This window comes from Aythya marila (assembly GCF_965140915.1).
Source record: "Aythya marila genome assembly, chromosome: 1".
In the NCBI taxonomy this organism is placed as follows: Eukaryota; Metazoa; Chordata; class Aves; order Anseriformes; family Anatidae; genus Aythya; species Aythya marila.
The window spans coordinates 164,119,553-164,146,698 of record NC_139042.1 but is presented as its reverse complement, the minus strand read 5'-3'; the positions used below and the strand labels follow the sequence as shown (position 1 = coordinate 164,146,698).

At 38.0% G+C, this 27,146-nt stretch overlaps 1 protein-coding gene across 1 annotated transcript in view; it reads right to left on the bottom strand.

Moving 5' to 3' along the window:
- The window catches only part of UBN2 (ubinuclein 2), a 54,674-nt gene that overhangs the window by 22,651 nt on the left and 4,877 nt on the right, over positions 1-27,146 (bottom strand). Inside the window, exons 2-9 of the mRNA XM_082772068.1 lie at positions 26,723-26,815; positions 20,867-20,968; positions 8,784-8,921; positions 7,604-7,716; positions 6,072-6,570; positions 2,662-2,732; positions 1,805-1,934; positions 356-474 (exon numbers count right to left, since the gene is read on the bottom strand). Coding sequence (XP_082628194.1) covers positions 356-474; positions 1,805-1,934; positions 2,662-2,732; positions 6,072-6,570; positions 7,604-7,716; positions 8,784-8,921; positions 20,867-20,968; positions 26,723-26,815 — 1,265 coding nt within the window. The remainder of the gene's footprint in view (positions 1-355; positions 475-1,804; positions 1,935-2,661; positions 2,733-6,071; positions 6,571-7,603; positions 7,717-8,783; positions 8,922-20,866; positions 20,969-26,722; positions 26,816-27,146) is intronic.

The following is a 27,146-nucleotide window of genomic DNA, read 5'->3' as shown; positions in this document are numbered from 1 at the left end:
CAGCTAACTCTTATGGAAACAACTGCAATATAAAGGAACAAAAGATAATCACGAACTTGGACACACCATCCTCCTACTTCCCCTCCACTAATCCATCACATTGGGTATCTCTGGTATCCTTCTCACAGTTTACAATTTCTTTCCCTCAAGATCTATTTCATTCAGTTAATGGGATTTTTTTTCTGAAGTCCGGTGATAACATCACTTAGATAATACCAGCTACTTTGCACAACTCAGCTTACAGGCACCTGTAAACTGGAGCTGAGTACTTGGCAGAACTCAGAGAATGAATAACATTGAGACAAGCTTCCGGTAAGCTCTAGAATGGAAATGTACAGACTCCAGAAATACCCACTTGGCATTCTTAGCTTGATTGCGGGCCTGACAATCCTCTTGATATTTGCATAACTGTTCAGGCATGACATTACTGACAGCCAGTTTCAACTTCTGCAGTGGTTCTCTCAAGCGGTCATCCTGTGAAAAAAGAAACACTGAAGTAGTCCTACTAGATGTAATGTAAAGGTCTTCTCAGAAAGTTTCACAGAAATTTTCCCCTCACTCCCAACAGGCAGTATTTCCAGTACTAGCTATTGACTGCAGCTGTACTTGCCCACGTGATACTCGAATCCTGTGAGGTGCAATAGCGTTATAGAAAATGCATATACTTGAAATCTCTCATACAACTAATGAAATCTTGAGACCAGAAATGATGAAAGATAGGCACAAGGAAACAAGCCACAAATATCCCAAAACATTATGACACAACCTCATTAAATAATCCTTTCTAATAAAAATAGGGAAGAAAACTTGAGGTAAAAAGCAAGATGACTTGACTGATGAGCATTTCAACACTTGTAAATAAGTATCTGATGAATCAAGTTTCCAAAAACCTGTGGTATAAAAATATCTCTGTAATGATGAAAATCTATGTATTGGATCATTATTATTGTCTGTGCATAGATTATTTTTATTAAATGTAATTTACATACCTCAAAAGTAAGGACCATTTATAGAATCATCTCCAAATATTAAGAACTCCAAACATTAAAGTGATATCGTACTATATACTTCCCTACATGTGTTAAATTATCTTCCCACATATTCTAACTTCACATTCTTAATCATAACTGTTTCCTGAGAAGAACTAGGATGCTATGTGCTGTTATACCTTAATGCTTAATTTAGAAATAGCATATGAAACCTTATTCCCTCTAAGCAGGTTGAGATCTCTACATACATGATCATCAGATCCTCTGCAAGATTTAGTCCTGATTCTCATCTAAAGAACCAGGTCAGGATACTTCAAATCACAGATACCTTTTTTTTTTTTTATTCGAGAGAAACACACATTCTTTGAGGAAAAAGCAACCGCAAATGAGATATAAAGGACTTGTAAGACTTGGTCACAACAGCAGTGTATTTGCACAAATAATATAGGCTGGTCATCTATTATCAATCCACCTTTTTTTTCTTGGCACAAAAATAAATGCAATAGCAATTACAACTTGTCATAACCATGATTGTGGCTTTCTAGTTCTGTTACTTTGATATCTACCCTCTATCCAGCTTTCAAGATGAAAGCATTTCATTCTCAAATAGAAAGGTCTGAAATACTTAAAATATTTGTTCTTTAAGTAGTGACAAGAGCACTCACACAGGAAAAAAAGCATTTATGCTGATCTAGCAAATGCTCCAAAATCTTTTGCTTCATTGCAGACAGTGGGGGCTGTTGCTCTTCTCTTCTGCATTCTTTCCTTACTGTTACATAACTGACTCACACTGGAGCTACTCTCCCCCCCATTACCTGGACATTGAGGTGTAACTTCTTCAGACGCTTTATCAGTGTGTCCTTATTGCATGGCACAAAAGCCTCAAGGTGAGAGTACACTCCATTGCGGATGGCAGGATTTATCTCCTGTAACTGTAGCTCAATACTGACAAACAAACAAGAGACAGCCAACCAGTGAGGTACTCCAAGATGAAGATGACAACTGAACAAAAACCTAAGGAAGCTTTGTATGCATAACAGATTTTAGCTATGCATACCAGAAATAGCAGCTTGGGACACATTTTTAGATATGTTAAACTAAATTTTGAGCAAAGGAGGAAGTCTTAATGGCAAGAAACCACTCGAAAAAGACTTTCAGATACATACTTCCCTGGCAATGTTGAATACTGTGTTTACAAATTGTATTTACTCCCACCATCGCACATCAATCTTGATAAAATTTTGGCTGCTTGTCTTCTAGAGGTTACTTTTTTGTTCCTTAGTATTAAGAGCATAGAACCCTCTATATTAAACGTTTAGTTGAAGAATTACAGAGTAAGAATAGTCAGCATTTTTCTTTATGAAAGCTGAAGATGTTTTGATTTATGAAGATGTGGGACAGGAAGAAAAAATGGCAATTTTGTTGAATTTTACACATGAAGTCAAGGACATAGGGCACTACAAAACACTTTACAGTGGATAAAGACAGACAGATAGTCATGACAGGAGTTGTATTCATATATAAGTCTCTTTAGCTAGTAACTAGCTTAGACTGATCTACCTTCATTGACTTTTAATGGCTTTGTTGGAACAACCTCATTAATACTTCCTCTTCTGTACTTTTCCTTTCACCCCATTTCCAAAAAGGGAAGGTTGTACAGATAAGCACTTACTCCAGCAGAATATTATTCATGTCTTGTGTGAAAAACTTCTTCCTGCCTTCTTCATCAAACATCTTGGCGGCCTGAAAATACAGCAATAAAGAACAAAAGGTTCACAGAGCTCATTTTATCCCCAAAGCATTTGTATCTTTACTTTAACAGCTATATAATTTTCTTGTTTTATGTTTTTAAACTTGGAAAAAATCTTACTACACTCAGCTATTTAGAAAAGAGATGAGAATTACTATTATATTCAAATAAATACTCCTTGCTCCAGTGCAAGCAATCGTTCTATTTAGAAACTGCCTGGATCACTGATGTTAACATACTAGTCTTTTCAATAACCATGGAGAGAAAAAACCAGAAGAGCTGTTCTATTAGCTTAGAGCCAGCAACATCATGATCACTGATGACTTTAAAAGGAGGAGCATTGCTTGATGCTCTTGCCTGTATGACTCATCAACACTTTCCTACTCTCTTCCTTTGTTTGTGTGTAATGTGCCTTGCCCAGTTACAGCTTTCCAGCTTTCTTAGATCCATCTCAACCCTGCAATTTCTACACAATTCCCTTGCATCATCCCTCTATTCTGGTGCTGTCCAGCATACTCTCTATCTTTAGACTAGGAGTGAAAACTGGAAAACCTCTGTTCCACTAACTCTTTTGTATTCCTCTCTGGTCTTTTCCTGACTCACGAAATAAAAAAAAAAAAAAAAAAAAAGATTATTCCTACACATTCTTCTTTTTTTTTGAAGATTTCCCTGGTCTCTCAGGAATGCCCATGCAGAATCACTGTCTTTGCTCCTATCACTTATATTTTCCACAAACCATGACAGCTCATGTGAAAAAGCCAAGTCAATTCCCTGCACTGCTCAACAATTCAACAAAAATCAGTAAAATCTCCTCTCCAGTGTCACTTCACTCTGCAGATTTATGAAAGTCAAAAGAACGAACACTGAGAAGCTTGTTGTCTTAAGATATTCTAGCACTGGGATGAGAGCGTATTTGAAGGGCTTGAAAAGGATATTCATGCAAAAATGTATGCAAGCATGGTATTATCATATCAACTGACAAACATTAGAGGCAGTCAACATGCTATGCGACAGAATATTCAAATTAAAAAGGCTCTTTAATCTGGTCTTTAAAAATTTTGTTATCAACTTGTAACAACATAGCTAAAAAACTACAAATTCAAGCATTAACTTGACCACATTCCTTTATTACTATTAAATACTTACTCTTCTTATTCTCTGTTAATTTCAAACATACATGGGTCATTTAAGTATTTTCTAGGAATGTAAACTCTATACTGCATAGGGAAACAGGGGTCTGTTACTCCATCCAGAAACTGTAAGGTAACCAAACATCTTGAATGCTTTACCATCTCAGTCATGAACATATACCAGAGTTTTTTTTAGTTCCTGTAAGTACTGCACTCCGCTCACTACTTTCTACTGTACAGTCAGCTGCTGAGGGGATGGTACTATCTGTTTTAAGATTACTGAAGGATTTGCTCTGCTAAAAAAATAAGAAAGGTTACAGATGTTTACAAGTGATAAAGATACCAAAAAGACAAGTTTGAAAGTATTAAATCCAGTGTCTTTAAGGATAATTAAAACAAGGATTATTACCTTATGGTTTATATAAAGTGGAAGGAAAGATGCTTTGACATTTCTCTCCCAGGGAGATCTTAAAGCTAATTTCATCATTAAGCTATTATACTAAACGGTGTTGCTGGTCTTTGAAGCAAACTACACCAGACTCAAGAAACACATTGCTATCATTTTTTTTTTGTTGTTGTTCCACAGACAGATTATTTTGACAGCTACCATCACAATAGAAAGTAGCATATCCATTACTTCCCTCCTTGTGTGCAATGTTGTCTGTAGTTCAGAATTGCACACTGAGGGGACCAGAAGACATTAATCTACAAGAGCAGGTCAGGAAGTGTTCATTATATACAATCAGTGGCTTTCTAATTTATTTATTTACTTTTAATCTTATCTAGATACCTAACAACTTCATTCATGGAACTGACTTTAGTCTACAGATTCTTAATTTTCTTTGCATTAAAGAGCACTAAAAGTATGAGCCTGATAAGTGTCTGGAAAAAAATGTACAGGAGCCATTTTTCTTTTTTCTCCTTTCTAAAAAGATTTTCTCCCTCACCGGTAACGTCTGTTGATGGCAATTTGATAAGGAAGTTGCAACCCTTAAGTCATTACAGTCTAGTTCTTCCCCAAATCTATGTGTAGACTTGCTCTGCTCACCAAGGGCTAAACTTTCAGAAAACATGCTCAAAAGTATAAGACTGTAGAGTTAGGTTTTCCAAGAACCACTGAATTAAAGCTTTTTTTTTTTTTTTTTTTTTTCCCAACTGCATGGGTTTTTTATTTATTTTAAAAAGCATTGAAGCAGCATGAACTTTGGGAAGGCCACTAACAAACACTTCCTTGTTCTTGGTCTAATCCAATTCTACTGCTGTTTTGCTAGAAAGCTATTGCTCATTCACAGTAAAGAATCTGAAAATTCAAAAGGTAGGCAAAATCATCTGATTTCAGAGAATACTAATCCTTGTCTATATTTAGACAAGTACATTTTAAAACATCTAACAACACTACAAAACATTTGCATACACCTAAGATAAGCATTATGGTTATCATTAAGTGGTAGCAAAGCAAGCTCTGCTACTGTTTAACTATTTTAATGGAAAAAAAAAGTTCAACTACTACTTCAAAACTTATTCTGAGTAAGGAAAAGCTTAATAGATAAAATCAGAATCTGAACAATCAAACAACAAATTTATTCTCAACTTAAGATAACATCCACAACTGAAACAAGGAGCATATAATACCTTATCAGCTCTGACCCCTTTCAATAAGCTGTAGGAATGTTTGTAAGCTGGGAATTTAATACTTTTTATTAGTATTTGAGAAGTTTGGGCTCCATTCCAACCTTCCAAAAGAATATATTATTTTTCTCCTTTTGAACTGTCAAGTTAACATCATTTTGTGTTACAAAGGCAGAATTTCAGACTGACATTAGATCACAAGCTGCAATAGTATTTTGGGTTTTTTCAAACTAATTGAGGAAGCACAAATTCATTTTACTGACTAATAATTCGATTTAAAATAACACTGATATTCCCATTCTGGAAAAAACATCACAAGTTCTTGTACATGCAAGATATAGGAGAAAACCATGTCTCCTCTGAAATAAACGCTGCTTCAACAATTGACCTGCATCATCTATGCCCATTTTCAGGAGTATAAATACAACCATTAAGACTGACATTAAGATCAATTCTACATTTTTTTTTAGCATTTCAACCAGCAATTCAATGATAGTAACTCAGACCCTAGTAATTCTTCCTCATTATCTCAGATCCTTCAATGCATTCCCTCATCATTGAGTTCATACTTACTGTTCGAAGGTCTCCAATGCGCTTTTCAAGTAGCATAGGCAGACCTTCTGGGAGGGCAGGCACCTGCTTGGGTGTCATGACCTGAGAGGTGTAGGTTGCCTGAGTGACATTTCCATTTTCTCCTGACAGCTCAGATACTGGGCTGCCATCAGAAGTGCCATCAAGCAACTTGTCAAAGTCAATGTCTCCCAACATCTCCAGGGCACTTTCAGCTTCTTGCAGGAGCTCACGTTCATTTGTGCTACCAAAAATGGAGAGGACAGGATCGTTGATCCTAAGATTCAAGTCAGAGATATCATTTCCTGCACTGAGAGAGGAAGAAGGAATTTTACTAGGGGTAGAAGTTGCAATAGTCACTGGAGGTTTTGGACTAGATTCCTTCTTCCTCATGGCTTCCTTCTCCTTTTGAAATTTACGGATCATGGCAGCCAGAGAGAGTGAGTCTTTATAAAATTTCTTTTTCTTCTTTTCAGACTTGTGTGAATTTAAGGCCATTACTCTGTAGAGGAAAAAAATATTTCTTTAGAATGCATGTGACTGTTAAAGGTGACAATAGCCTTGAAAAATTTGGGAGTTTAGTACAATTAAAAAGTTAGCAACAGGAAACAAGTACTTTGTGTTTCCATCTTCAGACTCTTGTACCAATCATCTCAAACCCTTGCTTGTCATGTGATGTCACGTTCAACAGATTTTTTTTTGTGGGCACACTAAGTTTAGAGTAAATGAGATTTACCTTAATGTACGCAAGACTTCAATTGTGGAGAAGTTGGCACAGTTGTTAAACTTATGGGTACACTAAAACACTTAGAACTTGCCTCTCTAACTGAAGAACAAGTGGCAGGTTGCTTTAAGTTTAGACACACTGCATATGTTAAAGTAATTCTCTTCACCGCTAAGAATTTTGACATGCAGGGTCAACATTCATATGCTACTCAACTGAGCATCTCCCCCCAGTTCATCACCTTAATAAAAAAATGCTATCAACAAATTTTCGATACCAACTTGAATATTCGTAATAAGACAACTTTCACTCAAGGACAGTTTTTCAGAAGCCAGTTAAAAACCCATCATCTTAATCCTTCCAGGCTAACCTCAGAATACCTTTGAGTGTTTTCCTGTGTTAAGAAACACATTATAATAATCAAGGTATGTTTACAGTTTCCCAGAATAAAAACCTAGGGATAAGAAATTAATTTTCGTTAGAAGGCGGAGAAGATAGATGCAATTCTTACTGTCAGAAAACTGTGGGTAGGACAATGATGGATAATGTTATTCATAGAATCAACATTTCCATGTTTTCCATAATTCATCTTTCCTTGTTTAACTCTTCATTCAGAATTTTAGGGGAGAAGAAAGTTAGTTCATAGGATTTACTTAAGAAAAAAAAAAATTCAAAATCAAAACCTGTTAGCTACTAAATATAGCTTAACATTACAGTATCCTGAACAGCGATGATAAACTTGCTACCACATGCAATCTCAAAACCAAACTTAATACGCAATTCTAGAGTTCATCTGAAGAAAGGAACCTACCCCAACTGCTTAGGAACTTTCATTTTCCGAGGCTTCTTCTCCTTTTCCGTCCCTTCATCTTTCCGCTTGCGCTTCTTCATTCCACGATCTTCGCTTTCTTTTAACTTTGCTATCTACAGAACAGATTAAACGAAGGACAATGATTCTTCTATCCTAAAGCACTTCTACAGCAAAAAAAACTTTCATTTTCCTTACATTTTCCAATTTGGAGTCAGGAAAAATATCCTGATGTGTGTAAAGGCAAACAGTATGTCTGCATTTACAGCAGCAATTACATTTACTGACAATTCTGTCATCAGTTTAAAAAAAAAGTTACTGAATTCAGCGTTCTCAGTAAGAAGAATACTTGGAGGCATAGGCAGACTGATACCCAGCCAGCGTGAGCAGCAGCCACCTGGGAAAACCGAACTTGCCCTTTTGCTACCAATTTCACTGAAAAATACAATGTAGTATTGTATGGAATATATTTTTCACTAATTTACATCAGCAGTTTCCCCTCCAAACTTCTTGCCCATCCCTAGCTTACTTGCTGAAGCAGAGTGGGAAGGCAGAGTAGGGAAAAAGAATCTTCAAACAGTGCTAGCGTTATGCAGCAACAGTTGAAACGCTGCTGTGTTATCAATGCTGTGTTAGTTACAAATCCAAATCACAGCACCATACGGGTTGCTATGAAAAAAGTTAAGCACACAGAACAGTAAGCTGTTTGTGAAAGACAGCACACGTACTTTTAACACAGCTACTCCCATGTTCTGATTTTATTTTAACAGGTACTTTGCTTTAAGTGTTATGCTGAATATTAGGAACAATTTCAAATCCTTTTTTTTTTTTCCTGCAGAATTACAAAAGCAGTTAGAGAACTTACGTTTTCATCATATGTAATTAAATTCTTATAAAATTTAGGAATCAACTGTCACTTATTTAAGATGGATAGACACAACTTGCATGCCTGCCTCAACAAGAAGTTAGACTTCAGTCTTCAACAACTGAACAACCTGTGGATGTCAGGAGTTATTTCCTAACTGTTTATACAACATCCACAAAAGAGAGATTGTCATAAAAAAGTATTGCGTATCAGTCTGCTTTCAGTCTCTTCATTTGAGACATCCTAAGCATATCAAATATTCCTGAGTGTCCACTAAGTTTTAAGTGCTGTATAAAAAGCATAATTAAAATCTCTCACTTTAGGTGGCCTATGCTTCTTATCTTCTGCGAAGTCTTCATCCTCTGAGTCAGATGCCTGGCGGAACTGCAGTGTACCAGTGTTGATATAAAACCCTCCATATTTGGTTGTCAGGGATGCAGGAACCAATTCATCATACTAGACAGGGAAAAAGAAAATGAGTTTATCATCATCTCTTAATAAAATGAACATGCAGTTCACTTACCAGTTCCTATCCATGAAAAATTATACAGAAGTTTAATGAAAAACCTATTGGCTAGTGCTTAGAACTCTAATATCATCAAATCACCTTTGTACTTCCAAAATAATGCCTTTTTCTTGGAAGTAAAGATTTCAGCATTAAGAAAAACTGCTTTCTGAAGGAAGTGAGGATGGGCACAGAGGCTGCTTCTCCTGAGGAAAATGCCTTTCAACATTTTTTTCCAAAATTCTTTCTCTGACAGCACGTTAAGTTATACTAAAGGTTAAACCATGTGACACCTCAGCTATATGAACAATGATATACCACCTGCCTACAAAGCAATTTCACTATTTACGAGTTGTTTTTGTCCTGACACTAGGCAGGTACATTGCTAATTAGCTCTGTCTACTACAGCCTTACAGGCATACCAGTGACATCATTGGTCTAATACAAGTTTTGTGAAAACAATGCCTCTATCGATTTTAAATAGTAGTTTCATAACTTTTATTGAATGTCCTTCAATTTTATCAGAAAACGTATAGCTCAAACGAATAATACCTTCTGATACTCACACGCTCGTCTCACAGACCTTTAAGTTATCTGAAAAAGATAGCTCTGAACTTATTTCCAGAGCTTATTTCTCACATTTTCAAGAAAATACATCAATCTGAACCACCACCATTTTGCAATGGAAGTAGCCTAACCTATGTCAAAATTTTATGAAATCGAATGTTATATCCAGGAAATAAGACTGACACAGTAGAGGTGCTTAAAACAAGCATAAAAAAGTCCTCAGACATGCTTTTTTTTTTTTTTCCTTTGAAAGCCACAGTAAAGCTCATCCTTTTCCTGATTTTTATTAATATGAGAACTCTGCAGTGCATTTGACACACAGACTGTTCCAACACACTTAACATTTCTTATCAACTCTAACCATAGTGCCTGCTCGAAAACCTGTTTCTCGTACAAAGTTCTGTAGTTTTCTTTTGTCAAGGATAGCATTTTTAACATAACAAGCATAGCCACAGTATCTTCGAGTTTATTTCCAATTTTTAATGTTGAACATGACATCCCCTCTTCTATAAATACTACAATGTCAGGACTTGCTTTGTTGAAAGTCAAATGTATTTTTATTCTGTTTAGACAGTTAAAGCCACAAGAAGTTTCAACCTCTTCTAAGCACTACTTTGTATAGTACTTAGCCAAGTTAGGATTACAAAGTTGTATCAAAAATATTGAAGTCAAAGACATAGTATACGTAGTCAATATTAAGTAAAGTGGAGGATAGGATTAATTATATTTCTCAACTCGCAGCATCTTCAGATTACAACATTTTCCTCCAGGTATTATAAAAAAGAAATCTGTCAATCTCTATGAAATATATTTTTAACAGCAAAGTTTTGAAAAAGCTGAAAAATGAATAGATATATTCAAGTTTTATGCTAAGTATCAAAAAAGCAAGCCACAACGGTGTTTGCAAGCAAACTGTGGGAAGGTTGCCTTGACAATGTCGCTATCAGCACGTTGAAGGTCAAAGTTGCCCTGAACTACTCCAAATTCTAACTACTGGACTTGGTTTTCAAATACTGAAAATGGTAAAAGGGTGAGCTTAATAAACAACAAATAATTCTGGAAGCTATGGTCTGTTAAGAAGAATAAGAAGAGAATGCCTGAGACAAAGCTGCCAGCAAAGATAAAGAGGAAGCATTTTCAGGACCTACAAAGAGTTATAAAATACCAAAAAGATACAATAACAATGCAATGACTAAATCAATTTCTGTCCTTCTTCTGAAAGAAAGGGTAAGAGCATGACACACCTTAGATGTACACACTCTGGCAGAGGAAAAGGCCTATTCTGAATTACAGCTGCAAGCAATAAACATTTGGTAGCAAGGCCAAATGATTAACAATTAAGTAGGATACTCAAGAAGGCAACAATGTGCTTGTTATTTTGAGGCTTGAACCAGCAGGCCTTCCACTGCATGCCTGTTAAGGCACAATACCTGCCAGAATTCAACAGGTTGAAAAAATTAGTAGGTCAAGTACACACAGTTTTAACTGAAGATCTGAGATCACTTACAGGAAGGGAACACACACAGTGTGAAGCACAATCAGCTACCAGGTTAGTTCATTTCCCCTGTACACGAAAGTATACTGAAGATAATAATAGAGATACGCTTTAAGAACTAAAAAGCCCAGGCTACCAAAAACATTAAGAAAAAAGTTATCCAGAAAAGGAAAACAGTTAAACACTTAAACAAGCAAGCTGGGTAGAACAGCCTCAACTGGAGACATACGTGAATTTGATCTGAGTAAGTGATTAGAAATTTCAATGAGTCATCGTCTTTTATCTTCTTGGAATGGAAGACTTAACATGCAGAAGAGGAAGGTAAAGAGAAACGAAAAGCAATGACAGAATCTATGGAATACCCTGAGATCACATGAGAAACTAGTACAAAAAAGCAAGAGACTTAATTGGATAAACTGAAAGCAAAGTGATTTAGTTATGGACTTGCCGTTCATCTAAGAGACCAGGAGAATCATGAAAAGTAGAAGGTGCAAAGTAAACTGAAGAGTGGAGGCTAGTTAAGAACTTCAGAGAAATCTGATGTTTTTCCACAGGCTCTCAGAACCAGCTTCATTAAGTACAAGGAGATGAAAGAGAGAGAAAATAAGTGATTATCCACAGTACTTAACAGAGCAGGCATTTCCCTTTTGAGCTGACAGGGCACAAACTGAATTGGTGAGGTTGGGGCCATATGGGATCAAACCAGAAGAATACACTAGTTGCCAAGTTTGGAGGAGAAAGCACACAGTCAAAGCTGGGACCATTATTGTAAGAAGTAAAGAACAAATGCAGGGGAACAAAGTAAAGACTTGGCTGCAGAGCAGTAAAGGAAGCCCTGGAGAACATAAAAGTAAGGATTAAAGACAGTCCACAAGTGAGAAAGCCATGAATTGCTGCAGATCATTAGTATGACCAACATGCTACATGGCACAGATCCATAGGAACAAGTCAAATGAATTCTGTCTTTGCAGTTAATATACAGATGAACAAACTTCCATAACAGCCAGCAGCAAACAAGGTCAGCAAGATGTGGAAATGCAGCTTATCAACTGAGGTTTTCAACAGCTTCTGCTGAGGACTATGGATTTAATCTGACTTTCAAAGACCTTTTTGATATTCAGCTCTCCTTAACCCTTGACAGAATTTACTTCTATCAAATTTTGAGTTTTCCTCAACCTACTGAATGAGGTATAACTTACAACTTTACATTTTATTTTGTTTCCAACCTACCTACCTAAAAGGGGGTCCTACAGACCACAACGTACCTCGTATCTCGCCAACATAACTCATTTCTTATTGCCCTAACTGAAGAGAAAATTTGAATGATTGGCAACAGCTAGATTAAACTTCATTTTTAAGTTTCTTCAGGATTTTCAGTTAAACAGCATGCAGCTTCTGCAACTTCTGAATCTTCTGATGAAATCATTTCAAGACTTTTGCTTTCAATTAGCTTTTTCTGTGCATGAAATCAGAGGATGCTCTTCTCTGATCCTATTACTTAAGGAAAATGGTTTAACCCCTTTCCAGTGGTCTAATCTTTCTTAGACATTCCAAGAGTACTGCATCCAGGTCCGGGGCCCCCAGCACAAGACAGATGTAGATCTGTTAGAATGGGTCCAGAGGAAGGCCACAAAATTGAACAGAGGGCTTAAGCATTTCTCATATAAAGAAAGGCTGAGAGAGATACACTCAACCTAAACATAAGGCTCTGTGGTAACCTTATTGCAGCTTTTCAATACTTACAGGGAGATGGAGAACAATTTTTTGCTTAGTCGGATAACGACAGGACAAGGGGGAATGGTTTTAAACTAAAAGAGGGGGAGATTTAGACTAGAAGTTAGGAGGAAATCCTTCACTCAGAGGGTGGTGAGGCACTGGAACAGGTTGCCCAGAGGAGCTGTGGATGCCCCATCCCTGGAGGTGTTCAAGGCCAGGTTGGACAAGGCCTTGACCAACCTGATCTAGTGGGTGGCATCCCTGCCCATGGCAGGAGGGTTGGAAGTAGATGATATTTAAAGTCCCTTCCAACCTGAGCCATTCTGTGATTCATATGACCCTATGATATATTTTCAGACAAAAACAGTACTATCTTCTAGAAAAACAACATAATAGAATATGTAATGTAATCTTGAACAAGGTTAAGGGTGAACAATCCATTGCTTTTCTAACCCATGATGATATCAAAAACAAGCAGGAAGAACTTTCTAATGCTAAAGAAGGGTCCTCTTCCACAAGGTATAGTTAAGAAGTTTTTTGTTTGTTTAAAATCCTGGGACAAAGGACAGCTGGCAAAGCACAACAGAATAAGGCATAACAGACTATTAAATAAAGATTAACACAAGGCTCAGGATAGCCTAGTGTACAATAGTCTTCTAGAATACCCCTAGCTATTAGCAGTAGTTAGTATATTGTAATCTGTCAGCCTAGCTTGAGTCAAGTATCAATGTATTATACATTGCCCTATTTTGTTCTTCCCCCAACCACCTTTGGTATTCTTCCACCAAGTACCAGAGTCAGGCTAATAGCCTAATTGACCTTCAGTACCCAAGAAGAAAGTCTTATTGCCTTGAAAATATTTCAGCCTAAGTTATAAAATGCATGGCCACTCATGTGACTACCTTTATCTGTTCAACGTGGTTCCTTCTGAGATTGAGCTCTGACACACACTGCATATTTAGCTGTAATAAAAACACTTAACTGTACTTTCAGTGTAATGTTTAACCCCTCCAGCTTTCATGTTTCGGAATTGCTAGAACACTATTGAAAAGTTACGCTCTCCTTTCCCATTCATTTACCATGAACGTGACTTGCCACTTACAACACTTCAGACAAGTGCTCTTATCAAAGACCTATGATTTTGGCAAGTTAAAAACTGCTTTATATTACAGTAATAGCTATGTTTGTATGTTTTTTTCCAAAACACTCAACTTCCTTGTACTGCTTAATAATGAAGATGAGTTGATGCTTGACCAGTATCTACTCCTCCAGGAGTTCCAATTACCATGAAAAGAAACTTTGTGCTTTTCAAAAAAAAAATCAAGTTTGACCAAAAAAAGAAAAAAAAAAAAAAAGTACTGTACCTATTAGCAATACTATTTCTTACTTCTTACTCCAAAGGCCTTAACATTACCAATTTAAGCAATACTACAAATGCCAGATATGTCTGTTTTTTCAAGTACCTAAGCAGATGCTGAGTTTTGTTTCTGAATTGTCCCCCTGAGCTCTTGAAGTACATGGAACAGTCCTGAGGTATCTGGTTGAAACACAGGCCAGAACACGGGATTAAAAATAAATTATTTATTCCTTCCTAAAATGAGCATGAGACTTTTGTACTGGGCTTATGTGGCAAGATAGATAGCAGGGATGACCTCTGTGAGAGGCCCCATATCACCTAAGAGCCAGTGCCAGAGGCTCCAAAAGGGACCTGCCACTGGCCAAACCTGAGCCAATAAGCAACACTGGTTGTGCCTCTGTGAGAGTATACTGAAAGAGGGTAAAAAAAAAAAAAAAAAATACTGCAGAGAAACAGTTGGAGAAAGGAAAGAAAATGTAGAGAGAACCAGCCCTGCAGCCCCCAAGGTCAGTGCAGCAGGAGGACAGGAGGTGCTCCAGGCAGGCAGCAGCAGTTCCCCTGCGGCCTGTGGAGAGGCCCCTGGTGGAGCAGGCTGTCCCCCTGCAGCCCATGGGTCCCACACGGAGCAGATCTCCACGCTGCAGCCCCCCCATGGGTGGAGGAGCCCCCAGTGGAACAGTTGGATATGGCCTGGAGGAGGCTGAGGCCCATGGAGAGCCCCCGCAGGAGCAGGCCCCGGGCCAGAGCTGCAGCCCGTGGAGCGGAGCCCACGCAGGAGCAGGGGGTCTAGGAGGAGCTGCCACCCATGGGGGACCTGTGGTAGGTCCAATGGTACAGATCTATATTGGAACAGCCTGTGGAAAACCCACGTAGGATCAGTTTGGGAAGGACTGCATCCTGTGGGAGGGACCCCATGCCGGAGAGTGAAGAAAATGGCCACGAAGGAGAAGAAACAAAGTGTTATGGACAGGCTGCAATTTCCATTCCCCTGCATCACTTGGGGTAGTACAGTGGCAGTAAGGAAGCAGAAGGTAGATGGAGGGTAAGTGTTTTTAGTTTGCTTTTAGTTCTCACTACTCTAGGCTGCTATTAATTGGCAATAAATTTATCTTCCCCAAGTCAAGTCTGTGTTGCTTTTGGCAGCAAATGGTGAGCAATCCCCCTGTCCTTATCAAAAGTCATAAGGTTTTTTTCACTGTAGTTTCTCTTCCTGTTCTGCTGAGAAGGTGGAGTGAGAGCAGCTGTGTGATGCTTGGCTCCCTCATGGTGTTAAACCACAACAGTATACAGTTGTATATAGTACTGCATTAATCAGAACAGTATCTGCTTTGTTTGGTACTCTGCTTTACATCCTTATTTATCTTGTAGGGAGGAGAGGTAAAAAGTAAAGAAGTTTACCCTGTATTCTTTAGAATGCATACAACATGTCAGCTGTCATCTACCTTGAAGACACTTGGGAAGCATGCAAGATATCTTTTATTAGAGGTGACACTGTGCACTACTCCCCAGCCACTGGGCAAAGTGACAGTAAACAAGGAAGACAGGACAGTAATAACACAAAATCATAGCCAAGGAAACAGCTAATAAGTGAATCTCTTAAAAAAAAAAAAAGACAACAGAACTTTAATGCACCCTCATATATTTAGCGAGGATGAGATTTGTTACAGAGGCCTACAAAAGCAGTTTTTCCCCTGTGAAAAATACAGAAAAACTAAATTTATCTCTCAGTCGAACATAGAGAATGTTTAATGATAAAACCTATGTAGCATTTCTCCTGTATTAGCCTCTATAGCATTAGCACATCAATAGTTTGGGTCATTTTGTTTAAGAATCAGTATTTTTGTTTCAGAAAAATGTTTTTCATAGCTAGGTATAAAAAGGCTTCTTTAAGTAGGAAGGATGGGAGAGCAACATCAAGTGGGCCTAGAACATCATCTAGCCCAGGACTCCACAAAAAAAAAAGTAAAAGTTACAACAACCACGATGAGTTCTGCCATTCTCCCAGTAGACACCATTCTCACTGGGAAAGAGCATCTAAGCTAATCGAGATTCTTGAACAAGATGCTGCTACTGACAATCAGGTTGACGTTTTAGATCACAACTCCAGAACTCTTGAGAGGATGCTGTGGTGGGAGAGAAGAGGATATTAAATCTACCACATCTTTAACAAGCCTAGAGATTACAAGATGAAGCAAATCAAATTTATCCTGCAAACAGGGAAAACTGTATACTATGATACAGAATTTTTGCAAAGACTAAGCCCGTAAATTACAGAAAGTCTTCCAGGGAAACCAAATAGGTAACAGCTATTTTACCAGTGTGTTCAGAATTACTACAGATCAACATAAACCTCAAAAGGCTGTCCTTTAAAGAGGGTCTGAGCTCTTGAGGCAAGATGTAGCTGAACAGAAATGAGCTCTTGCTAATTTGAAGTACCTGTTTTGGAAAAACTTCCCTTGAATGAGAAAACACTAGTAAATTAGTTTCCTCTATGCTGCAGCAGAGGACTCATATACCAACGCTTAGAAGACTGCTGTGAAGTCATGAATATAGAAGACTGGTTTAAATACCGACATATGGCCTTGGGTGTCTGAAGTACTGAATTGCATGCTACCCAGTCAACACCTCCACAGCCCTTGGCATTCGTGTTTTGCCTCAGTTCCTGTCAGTATGGCTGCTTCAAGACAACTTACACTGCTTACAGATTTCTAGGTGCACAGTTCTCCCTCTGTGCTCATCTACCCAACAACGGGGAAGGTGCTAAGCAGTCTTTGCTTTGGATGTGCAGGTGTTCTTACCTACAAGTAAGAGATAAGAGCACACTTGTTCACTAAACACCATGTATTACTTCAGATGCCTGTTCTGTATGACAGCAGAAAATTCGGAGAGCATCTCCTGGAACCTCTATCAATATAAAGCTTACATAGTCATGAAGGCATGCAACCGATCAAATATTCAGAGCTCATCAAGAAAGCAAGCAGCCCAGCCAAACCAGGCGCACAGGCAAGTGTACACGTGTTCGTGCAAGAATATAGGGGAAGCAGAAACCTACAGAACACCATTCTGCAATGAGTGTTGTCCTGGGCAATTTACCCATTTTTAACATTGAAGCAGTGGAAACAGTGAGGAGGGACAGCTTTGTTTGCAGTTTATAAATACTGTTACTACTGCAGAAGTCAACTGTTAAGCAAAGATTAGGATTTGCCAGTCTAGCTCATGCAGAACAGCTATAAACAACTGCAAGATTGTCTTACTGTAAGTTTTAGCTGGAAGAGTTCAGTACTGACTTAATACAGTCAAAATGTTCAACCCTAAAGCACAGATTTCCCACTCGTCTGCAATTGCATTCAGAGGGGAAAAGCCACTTCTAAACAGGCTTTAAAAGCTAACAAAATTATCCAACGAGGATGGCAAGGTTAAAAACCAGCATATATACTAGATACATCTAAAGCAAATAGCAACCTGTAACTATGCACTTATTCCCATAGGAGGAGACAAGTCTGAAGAGTAAGTGATGCAAGAATCATCTGTGTCACTTAGGGTAATATGTACCCAGGTACTTTCCCTCCAATGTTTTCCTTTGGCTGGCTTCATGTTTCAGTCCACTGAATTGCTCTTCAAGAGCCCTTACCTTTCTGTGTTCAGTAGCCACAAAGACTTTGATGGTCTTAATGACGCCATACTGCTGAAGTCTTAAATATGCAGTAGACAAGTACTGATTCTTTCCAGAGTAAACAATGAAAGCAAATCTGCAAGAGCAGTAAGAATCTCACACAGTCTTTTTCACAGAAGGTGGGGCACTGGCAACCTAGTCCCAAGCCCATCCTACTCTGTAAGGACAGGTGCCAGTGCACTTTAAGGACACTGACCAGAAAAATCCCTTAAAAGCCCGCTATTATCAGAGCTTTCCAAGAACCTTCCTCCAGAAATACACACCCTGTAGCTGCCTGTACTCCAGCCATATTAAAGTCCATTACCTGAGAATCATGTCATTATAAGATTCCCTGCACTTGATCCTGGTCCCTCCCCCTCAAAAAAACAGAGGAACGACTGCATTCTTGGATCCTTGGAGAAACCAAATACTGTTACATGCGCAATTTGTTACATGCATCTATGTTATGTGCACAAAATTGCTTAACTGCAAATGGATCCAAAGGAAGCAGAATTAATTAAATCACTTAAAGTGCCTGCTTTTAAAAACAGGTCTAGTTTTACCGGTTTCATTTATTCAATAGCCTTTTATAGCATTACTTCAACGGTTGGTTTTAGAAAGAAGCTCTCTCTAATGGTACAGAGAGAATATGTTTCAGTCCCAAAGACTTCAGACTTTCTTTCACACCTGTGACAAGAAAAAGGCCTACAACTCTAAGGAAGCTTCCAATTATTTTTTCCTAGGATACAAAGGGAGACAACAGGACTCCAATCCTGGAGCATTTCAAGAGGTACTCATATGATTCTCAAGTGTTTGTGTCCTGGACATTAGAGGGTTTTGTATGTTTAGGAAAGTACGTCTTCCAAAAGGAAATAAACCTAGGCTAGGCCTGGCTGTGCATTTCTCAGGGTAAACAGTGATTTAATAGCTGGACACACAGAAGATGAGCAAAACAGACACGTAGGCTTTCCTTCTGGACATTTCCCATTTGCATCTGACAGACGGAATGAGAGGTTTTCTTGAACTTAACTCCTACATTACAGAACCCTTAAGCTCTGCAACAGCAACTTAAGACTGCAGCTGGTATATGGTATACTTTTTTCTTCTGTGGATAGAGATGGGAATGAAAGACAGAAAAAAAGAGATGTCCTCTCACTAGTCTGAATTTATAATGCAGACACTAGGCATAATGATTTGTTCAGGAGAGCAAGCTTTAAAGAATACACTATTCTCCCCAGTAGCTTCCACAGCTACCACATGACACAACCATCTGGTCCTCTGACAACTGCCTTTTGTATGTTCTTGCAGGAGTCTCACAAGAGATATCAGAAGCAAATGCTCCTGCAAATCTAATGGATCTGCTGCTGGTAACAAGAACAACATCAGTTTTCTCATCCTGTGCCACCTTCTAAGTGCTCAAACCTGACAGATTCATACACAGCTCTGACAGAGACCTGTACACGTACTGAATGTTAATCCAAACCACTTATCAGATCTGTGATAGGTCACAAGAATTTTAGAAAAAAATCAAGGTACAACTTAGGTCCTATATCATACGACATCAGAAGTGATAATGGTTGTCTACAGCAAGAGTGAGAACCCAAGTAAGCCTATAGGCTTGACTGGTTTCTCAGCCAGAGTGAAACATCTGAGTATCAGAATCAGACCACTGGAAAGCAAACAGTCTTAGGCCTCCATATTGTCCCAGTAGCACAACCAAAAGCTGAGGGATATGGTAAGAGTTTAAAATTTTAAGAATTTTAAATTTTAGTCAACATTGTGAATATCAATCTAGACTAGGAAAAAGGACAAATAAATACAAGCTATGATAAGCATCTACAGTAAACTTACTTTCCACACAACTTGCTCATGTGCCTTCCAACTGACTTCACCAAAACAATATGGAAAGAAGAGCTCAGCCTACTTCCCACTGTGGTAAATCGCTGAACTTCTCTTGCTCAAGCAGGTACCAGTTCTGCAGCATGCCTTCTCTGTAGCCCATACTGTTCTCAGCAGCATTCAGTGCAACAGCTATACGCTAGAAGCCTCACAGCTCAGTGTTCACAGGATTTCTTAAGTTTTATAACCTTCCCAGACCTAATACCCCATTCAACCCAAGGCTCAGCATAATATAGGTTAACCAAGGCACTTCACTTCTATGCTTCTCTTTTCTCAGGATTCCTTTTCACCATCTCTCCCACTCAAACTTCTAGCACTCTTCTTTTCACAGCAGCAATCATAGCTGCTTTCTCCAGTGTCACTCAGCAGAGGGAACTGAAGGCTGGCTAGCATGTCAGGTAGTGTTTTTTAGTTGGTTTTGTTCGTTTTTACTTGAATGAACGGTACATATATTCCTTCCTAGCACCTAACAAAGAACTATAGGAGATTCCTAAAGCTTTTATCATCCACTTGTTCTTATAAGCTTCTTCCTCATTTTCATTATTTCCTATATCACCTGTAAGATACCTTCAAGTGCCTTCTTATAAGCTTCCAAATAGCCTGATACTGCCTGCACCTAATTCATTTTTTCCTCTTACCTCATTTGAGATGTGTTTTCATTTCTGAAAAACATTCAGATGAAATAAGCTGTAAAACCCTGCATTTCAAGCAAGCTATTTTATCTCAATTTTGTCAGACACATTCAGTGAATGTTTAGAATTACCACCTTATCCTTATGGGTTTTGGAGAGCAGAATAGTCTCCTGATCTAATACTGGAAATCTAACACCAGTATTAGACTAATAATCCAGAGAGCTAGTACAAGAAAATAACAGAGACAGTATAATTTCAGATCACAGTAAATAAAGTGCACAAATACAAATAACTTCATTTCTAAAACTGTAAAATTAAATATGCAATATAGTAATGGCTGTCTTAATTCTTGGAGTGCATAATGACATCTGAATCTCTCTGCTGAGAGTCTCTCTGAACAAACTACAAAAATGTAGTTTGTTCCAAAAACTTTGTAGATGTCCAAAGTAACAGGCCGTTTGGATTTACACTGGTTATACATGGGCACAAAGTATTTGCCCTCACCTTTTTTTTTCCTCTTTATCAAAAAATAAAGAATTAACTTATTTCTCATTGCTACTTTAATGAGGTTTACTTACTGCTTCAGAATTATCAATGAAAGGGTCTGTTTCATCATAACCATAACCTATATCAATTAGATCCTGCAGGCGATCCTTCCGATGTTTGTGGGGCTTTCCACTCTGAGGAAAAGAAAAGAAAAAGTGTTACATCAGTTGAGAAGAGAGTAAGAGTAAGCAAAGTACTGAAGTCTACATAACATAAGACACTGGAGGGACAGTCATTCAGGGAATTAGCAGAGTTCCACTTGCTGTCACAGTTCCCTGAAGATAGTCTATATGAATAAAAACCAGAAAACTTTTCTTTTTTTTTTTTTCCTACAAATATGCTAAAAAATGCTGTATAATAGCCTTTCCAGAATCATTTCTGAGAGGTATTCACTAGCCACCTGGTTTCTGGGTGACTGCAATACTCCTAACATTTTCTGTTTAGAGATGTTTCTCATGCTTTTAAAACTTCTGTTAGTGATAAAAGGACTGAGATAATTTAAGGAGTGTTAAGTTTTTCAGTATGCTACAGGGTCATTACAAGAGAAGAAAAATAGCCTAGCATTCACTAACACGCTCTCCCACACAAGATGGATTGCTTCTCTACAGCAAAGCGAAGTCTAAGCCAAAACGGAAAAATATTGATCTGGTACTTGCAGATATGGTGTGTATGAGTTTTCAAGAAGTTACAGCACTCACATAACGTGACTGAAGAAAAAGATACTATAGTGAAATCCTTTGAAATGCAAGAATCATCTTGGTTGATCGGCCCAGACATGATAGGGTTATTTGAATAAGTTAAAGCCAGAAACTGCAGTGCAGACTGTGAGATTCACTTACCCTAAAAATTCTCTTTGAGCTTGGTGTGACCTTCAATTTGACTTAAAATTACTTCCATATTAGGAAAGTACTCAGGTTAAACTGAAGTTTACTTTCTCCTGGACATACCTATAATATACAGCTATAAAACTAGCAATCTGCTTATGATATAAGGCCTAGTTCTGACATCTGCATATTGTGGAAATTGTCCATATAGAATTCTCAAAGATAAAATTCTCCTAAAAGGCACCACCTTTACTAAAATAGTATCAGGTTCTTCCATGAATTCAGGGCTTGCTCCCCTAAAGCTTCTCAGGAGTTCCAGGCATGTTTAGAATGAATCTCTCCATTTGTAAGATCCATCCTATTACAATTTAATGACTACGCAGCTTTTGTTCAAAAGAACTATCATCTTTGCTTTTATAAGCATAAGCATCCAAACACCTCCGTGTTAACAATATACTGCAGAGTTTAAGTTTGTACCTATAAGCAAAGCATGTGCTCTTGCAAGCAAACAAGAATCTCTCAGGTGTAAGACACTGGAGAGCAGACCTACAGAGAGGGGTATAGGGCTTTTGATTGACATTAAGCTGAGTATAAGCCAGCAGTGTGCCCTGGCAGCCAGGAGGGCCAACTGTATCCTACGGTGCATCAAGCATGGCATTGATGGTCAGTCACGGGAAGGGATTGTCCTGCTCTACTCTGCACCTTTGCGCAGCCTCACCTCGAGCACTGTGTGCAGTTCTGGGCACCACAGTACAAGAAGGACGTGAAACTGTTGGAGAGGGTCCAGAGGAGGGCTACAAAGATGGTGAAGGGCCCTAGAGGGGAAGATGTACGAGGAGTGGCTGAGGTCACTTGGCCTGTTCAGCCTGGAAAAGAGGAGGCTGAGGGGAGACCTCATTGCGGTCTACCACTTCCTTGTGAGGGGGAGCACAGGGGCAGGCGCCGATCTATTCTCTTTAGTGACCAGCTATAGGACCTGTGGGAATGGTGTCAAGCTGTGACAGGGGAGGTTCAGGCTGGACATCAGGAAGAGGTTCTTCACTGAGAGGGTGGTCACACACTGAACAGGCTCCCCAGGAATGTAGTCGCAGCACCAAGCCTGTCAGAGTTGAAGCAGCATTCAGACTGTGCACTTAGTCACATGGTCTGAATATTTGGGTAGACCTGTGTGGAGCCAGGAGTTGGACTTGATGATCCTAGTGGATCCCTTCCAACTCGGGATATTCTATGATTCTGTGATTCTCAATACATTCTTATTGCCTGTTATTCATAAATACACAGTGCAGATATTGGACAAAATCAATAAATGAAAAAGTCTCATAAGAGCAGAATGAATAAAAGTAGGATTAAAATAAAAAGCTTTGCGCAGATGGAACAGATGAAAATATCTGAACTCCTTTATGTGTAGTTTGAGAATTTCCTTAAGGTCTGACCTTACAAAGTCATGTTTAAGGATGCATGTTGAAAAATTGCAGAATCAGGATGTTAAGATCACAACAGCAAAATCAAAGGGATTTTCTGTATCAATGTTTACTACACAACTTAGGGGAAGTTTTACCCTTGGTGCCTTTCACCTCTCCCAAAAAGAAATCCTCCAACCTTTCTCTCCCAAATTATAAGGAGCCATGATACTAGAGCAAATTGAGACATTTAATTCCTGAGGATGCAAACTGTACTCATGCAACTGTTCAGGGACTCAAACACAAATTCAACAATGGCACATAACATATAGTTTAAACAACCCTTACACAACTGGACTAGAAGGTGGCAAATAATTTTATTTTTTTTTTTTTTTGGAGGAGTTGTTAAACCTTCTCTCTGTATTGGGCATATTAATATAAGTTAAAAAAAAAAAAAAAGTAGCAAGCATAAGAATACACATTCCTGGGCAGAAAACAATCTTGGTAGAAGGAAACTGTACTTCAAATACTTTAAAGGTCCCAAGGTGTTCAAAGGCAACAAGCTATCACTGGATAAGAGGTAAGGTCCACTCAAATTAACGACTGGTGTAAGGCTGGTAAACAAAGGGTAGGAATGAATAGTTCACCAAGGAACTATATTCAGCTACAGAAGCAACAAAGAGGGGGGAAGGAAGGATAGAGAGATAAATTACGCAGGACAGTAAATACAAGAGGCAGCTGAAAAATCACTGAGAAACCTCAGTTGTTCAATACTTTGAATGGTAAATGTAATCCCATGTTAATAAAAGCAAGGTAATCCACACAAAGGAAGTGTAACTCCCACAACAAAAAATACAGTGTGATTTCAATTTGTTATGCAGCTCAGGAAGCACTAGAGTCATTCACATGTCACACATTCGCTCAACAATCAAGAGTGGTCAAAAAAGGAAAGAATTAGGATTTATGAAAAAAGGAAGAGAATAAAACCAGAAGTCATCACTGTATCACTGATAAATCAGGGCATCCTACTGCTAATGTCCTTTCATTTAAAAAAAAAAAAAAAAAAAAGGAACAGAGGAACAGAGTAAACCAACAAGGATGTCTGAATGTAAAAAAAAAAAAAACAAAACAGCTACTGTACAGTAACAGAATGTTAAGACACTTCAGCTGTGGAACGAAAGGGCTGAGTTCTGATAGCATCAGAATCACACACAGAATGCAGAAGAACAGAAGAAATTCACTGTTTCTCACCATACAGGAACCATGGAGTACCAAGTGACTCATCAAGCCAACAGGTTTAAACACGAACCATGTTTGTATACAACAATCATCATGGTACTCAGGGCCACAGAACAAAACATTAAGCATCAGTAAACTCAGAAGATGGCCTGGCAGATTTATGGCAGAAAACTACACGAATGGTAAACACAGCCTTTGGCTCGGAAATAAATTAAATCGCAGATTAATAGAACGGCACATTGAAGTAGTATCAACACACACTAAGTTTTCAAGTATAAGGTTACAGTAGCGTGACAGGAATATATTGCCAATAATGGACTTTTGTTTTGATCCAAGTATTTTAACATTATATAAAATATCATCTGATTCGACATCATGTTTTTACAACATAGAAAAAAGCCACCTGGCTTTACAAAACTACTTATTTATAGGCTTTTCTTTAGTATCAGAAAGATATATCCAGTACTGTACCGATTGTAGGTATGTGAATTTACTTGAAAAGAAGTCTTTAAAGATGACTGTTTTTCACGTATTGCATAAGTACTACAGCATCAACATTAAACTGCTATGATTTAAAATCACACGTGCTATGATTTAAAAGATCATTTGACTCCATTTCAAATGGATTTAGGTTAGTAATACCTAATTAGTTTAAAGAAGAAATAGCCCTTTATGTAAATTCTTCATTCTCATGCAACTAGTGATTACTTTTACATTAAAGCGTCGTTAGAGAGATTAAGAGAATGGATGTCTACATCATGGGATCTCTATTCTAGTTTAAGCTAAGGAGCACATGTCTCACTGCAGGAGCAAGAAGATGGCTGGATGTTGTCAGAGCATGAGCAATTACACTGGATCAGTGTACAGACATGCAATTCCTCTTACCCTGAAGTATACGTAGAAACTGATGGTTCTTGTATTGGAAGAGAGAAAAGACAGGGAATACACCTAACAGAAGAACTACTAACCCCTTACCACCCTCCATGCTTAGTGGTCCTAGTATATAATAATAGGTCCTTTTTTATATAGAAGTTATTTCCCTTCTGAGAATTTTGTGGTAGTAGGGAGCATAAGGTATTATTTACTGCTTTTCTAATGGCTCTAAATATTTGCCTCCCCCTTTTTTTTTTTTTTTTTTTGCAACTGAGCACTGAACTCAAATTTTCATAAGTTTAATAATACCACGCTTCGTCCATAAATGTACATGTTTAACTTTGATGCGTGAATGTATATGTAAAACTATATTGCTTCCACCACTCCCATACCGTCCCACATATATTCCTTTCATGCTTTACACTGGCTTTCATCTGCTATACTTAAGCAGCTTGTCTCAGAACATTATAAAATCCTTAACTTATATTATGGAAATTAGTTTTCTAGAAAAGTACAATTATAACATTTCTCTCTCAAGTTCATGAAAATAATTTATCATTTAAATGAAAAGCAAATAGTATTATGGAACTGCCTTCAGAGTATACTGGGTATATCAAGTTTCTATCGATTCCTCCAAAACTGATTCTTTTCACTTTAAGGATTTCTTTTGTTACGTATCACAGCAAACATGTTCTGAAATAATAATTACTTCTACAGAATATTTAGACCTGACACGGCAAGAAATTTGCCTTCCCTAGGAAAAAGTAAAATTTGAATATGTGTATTAATACTAAAAGATACAAATGACTGTTGATTCCCTTCTTTATTAGTGAGGTGCTCTGTTAGTAATCCAGAATATCAACGTGTCTAGGCATGATGAGTTTTGATTGCCAGCTCAGAATTAATCACCCAACCCTACCCATATGAATTCTTAAAGACCTGTTTGGGTGTGGTTTTAAGACAACATTTACTGATTTCTACCTTCATTTATTACTGAAAGCCTCTATATTAATACCTAGTGTCGTTCAAGTCATTCATGTTACACTTTCAGGACTCAGCGGAGTATCTTTAGGCAGCTGGCAGCTACAAGATAAACTCATCAAGTGATAACTTAACAACAGCTTCCTATGGAAGCATTCTAAACTAGTCAGAAATTCATCACGATTCATCAGTATTTAGCACAAACAGAAGAACTGTTCAATAGTGCACAACAGCATTATGTACAAATTCTTCCCTCCAGCACAGTATTTATCATTAATATTGATCTGCATCTATTACTCAGTTGTATTTATATACGAAGCTTTTCCAAAAATAGCCTCACAAGCTATAATATCCTATAGACAGATCTATTTAGCAGACTTGCCTAATAAGCTTGTAGAAGCTTCAAGCTACTTAGATGAAATATAAATGAGACAAGCAGCTCAGATATACACAAATCATTTGACATTACTTCAGCAGCTCTTTAAGAAAAAAACCCTGACGTTAACATCCATGCCACACTAAGTTACCATGATTAATTATTTGCATGTTTAACAAAGGTACAGTAACTCACATATTTTGCCTCAAACTTCTTGGCTAGCATTTCCACTTCATGCCGCTCACGTTGTTCATCATTAAAAGGATCTTCTGAGTGAACTGACTTCTTCTGAAAAAGGCAGAAACATACATTCAATTTCAAGCGAAGCGCAGAGTGCATCTAATAAAAAACCATGAAATGTCAATAAACCGACTATTTAGTATTAATTCTATATCCTGAAGACTGCGCCCAAATGCTTATTCTCCAAAAATGAGTTTAACCCATTCAATTATCATTCAGTTACTTTTCTTCTAATGAGAGCACAAACAGAAGAGACCCAAAGTTATATATATTCAAGTATTCCACTACAACTTCAGCCAAAAGTATAAGCATAAGAGAAAATTAGTACTATTGGAGCTTGCAGAGAAAGAACTCCCCCTACACTTAAATTCTTCTCAGT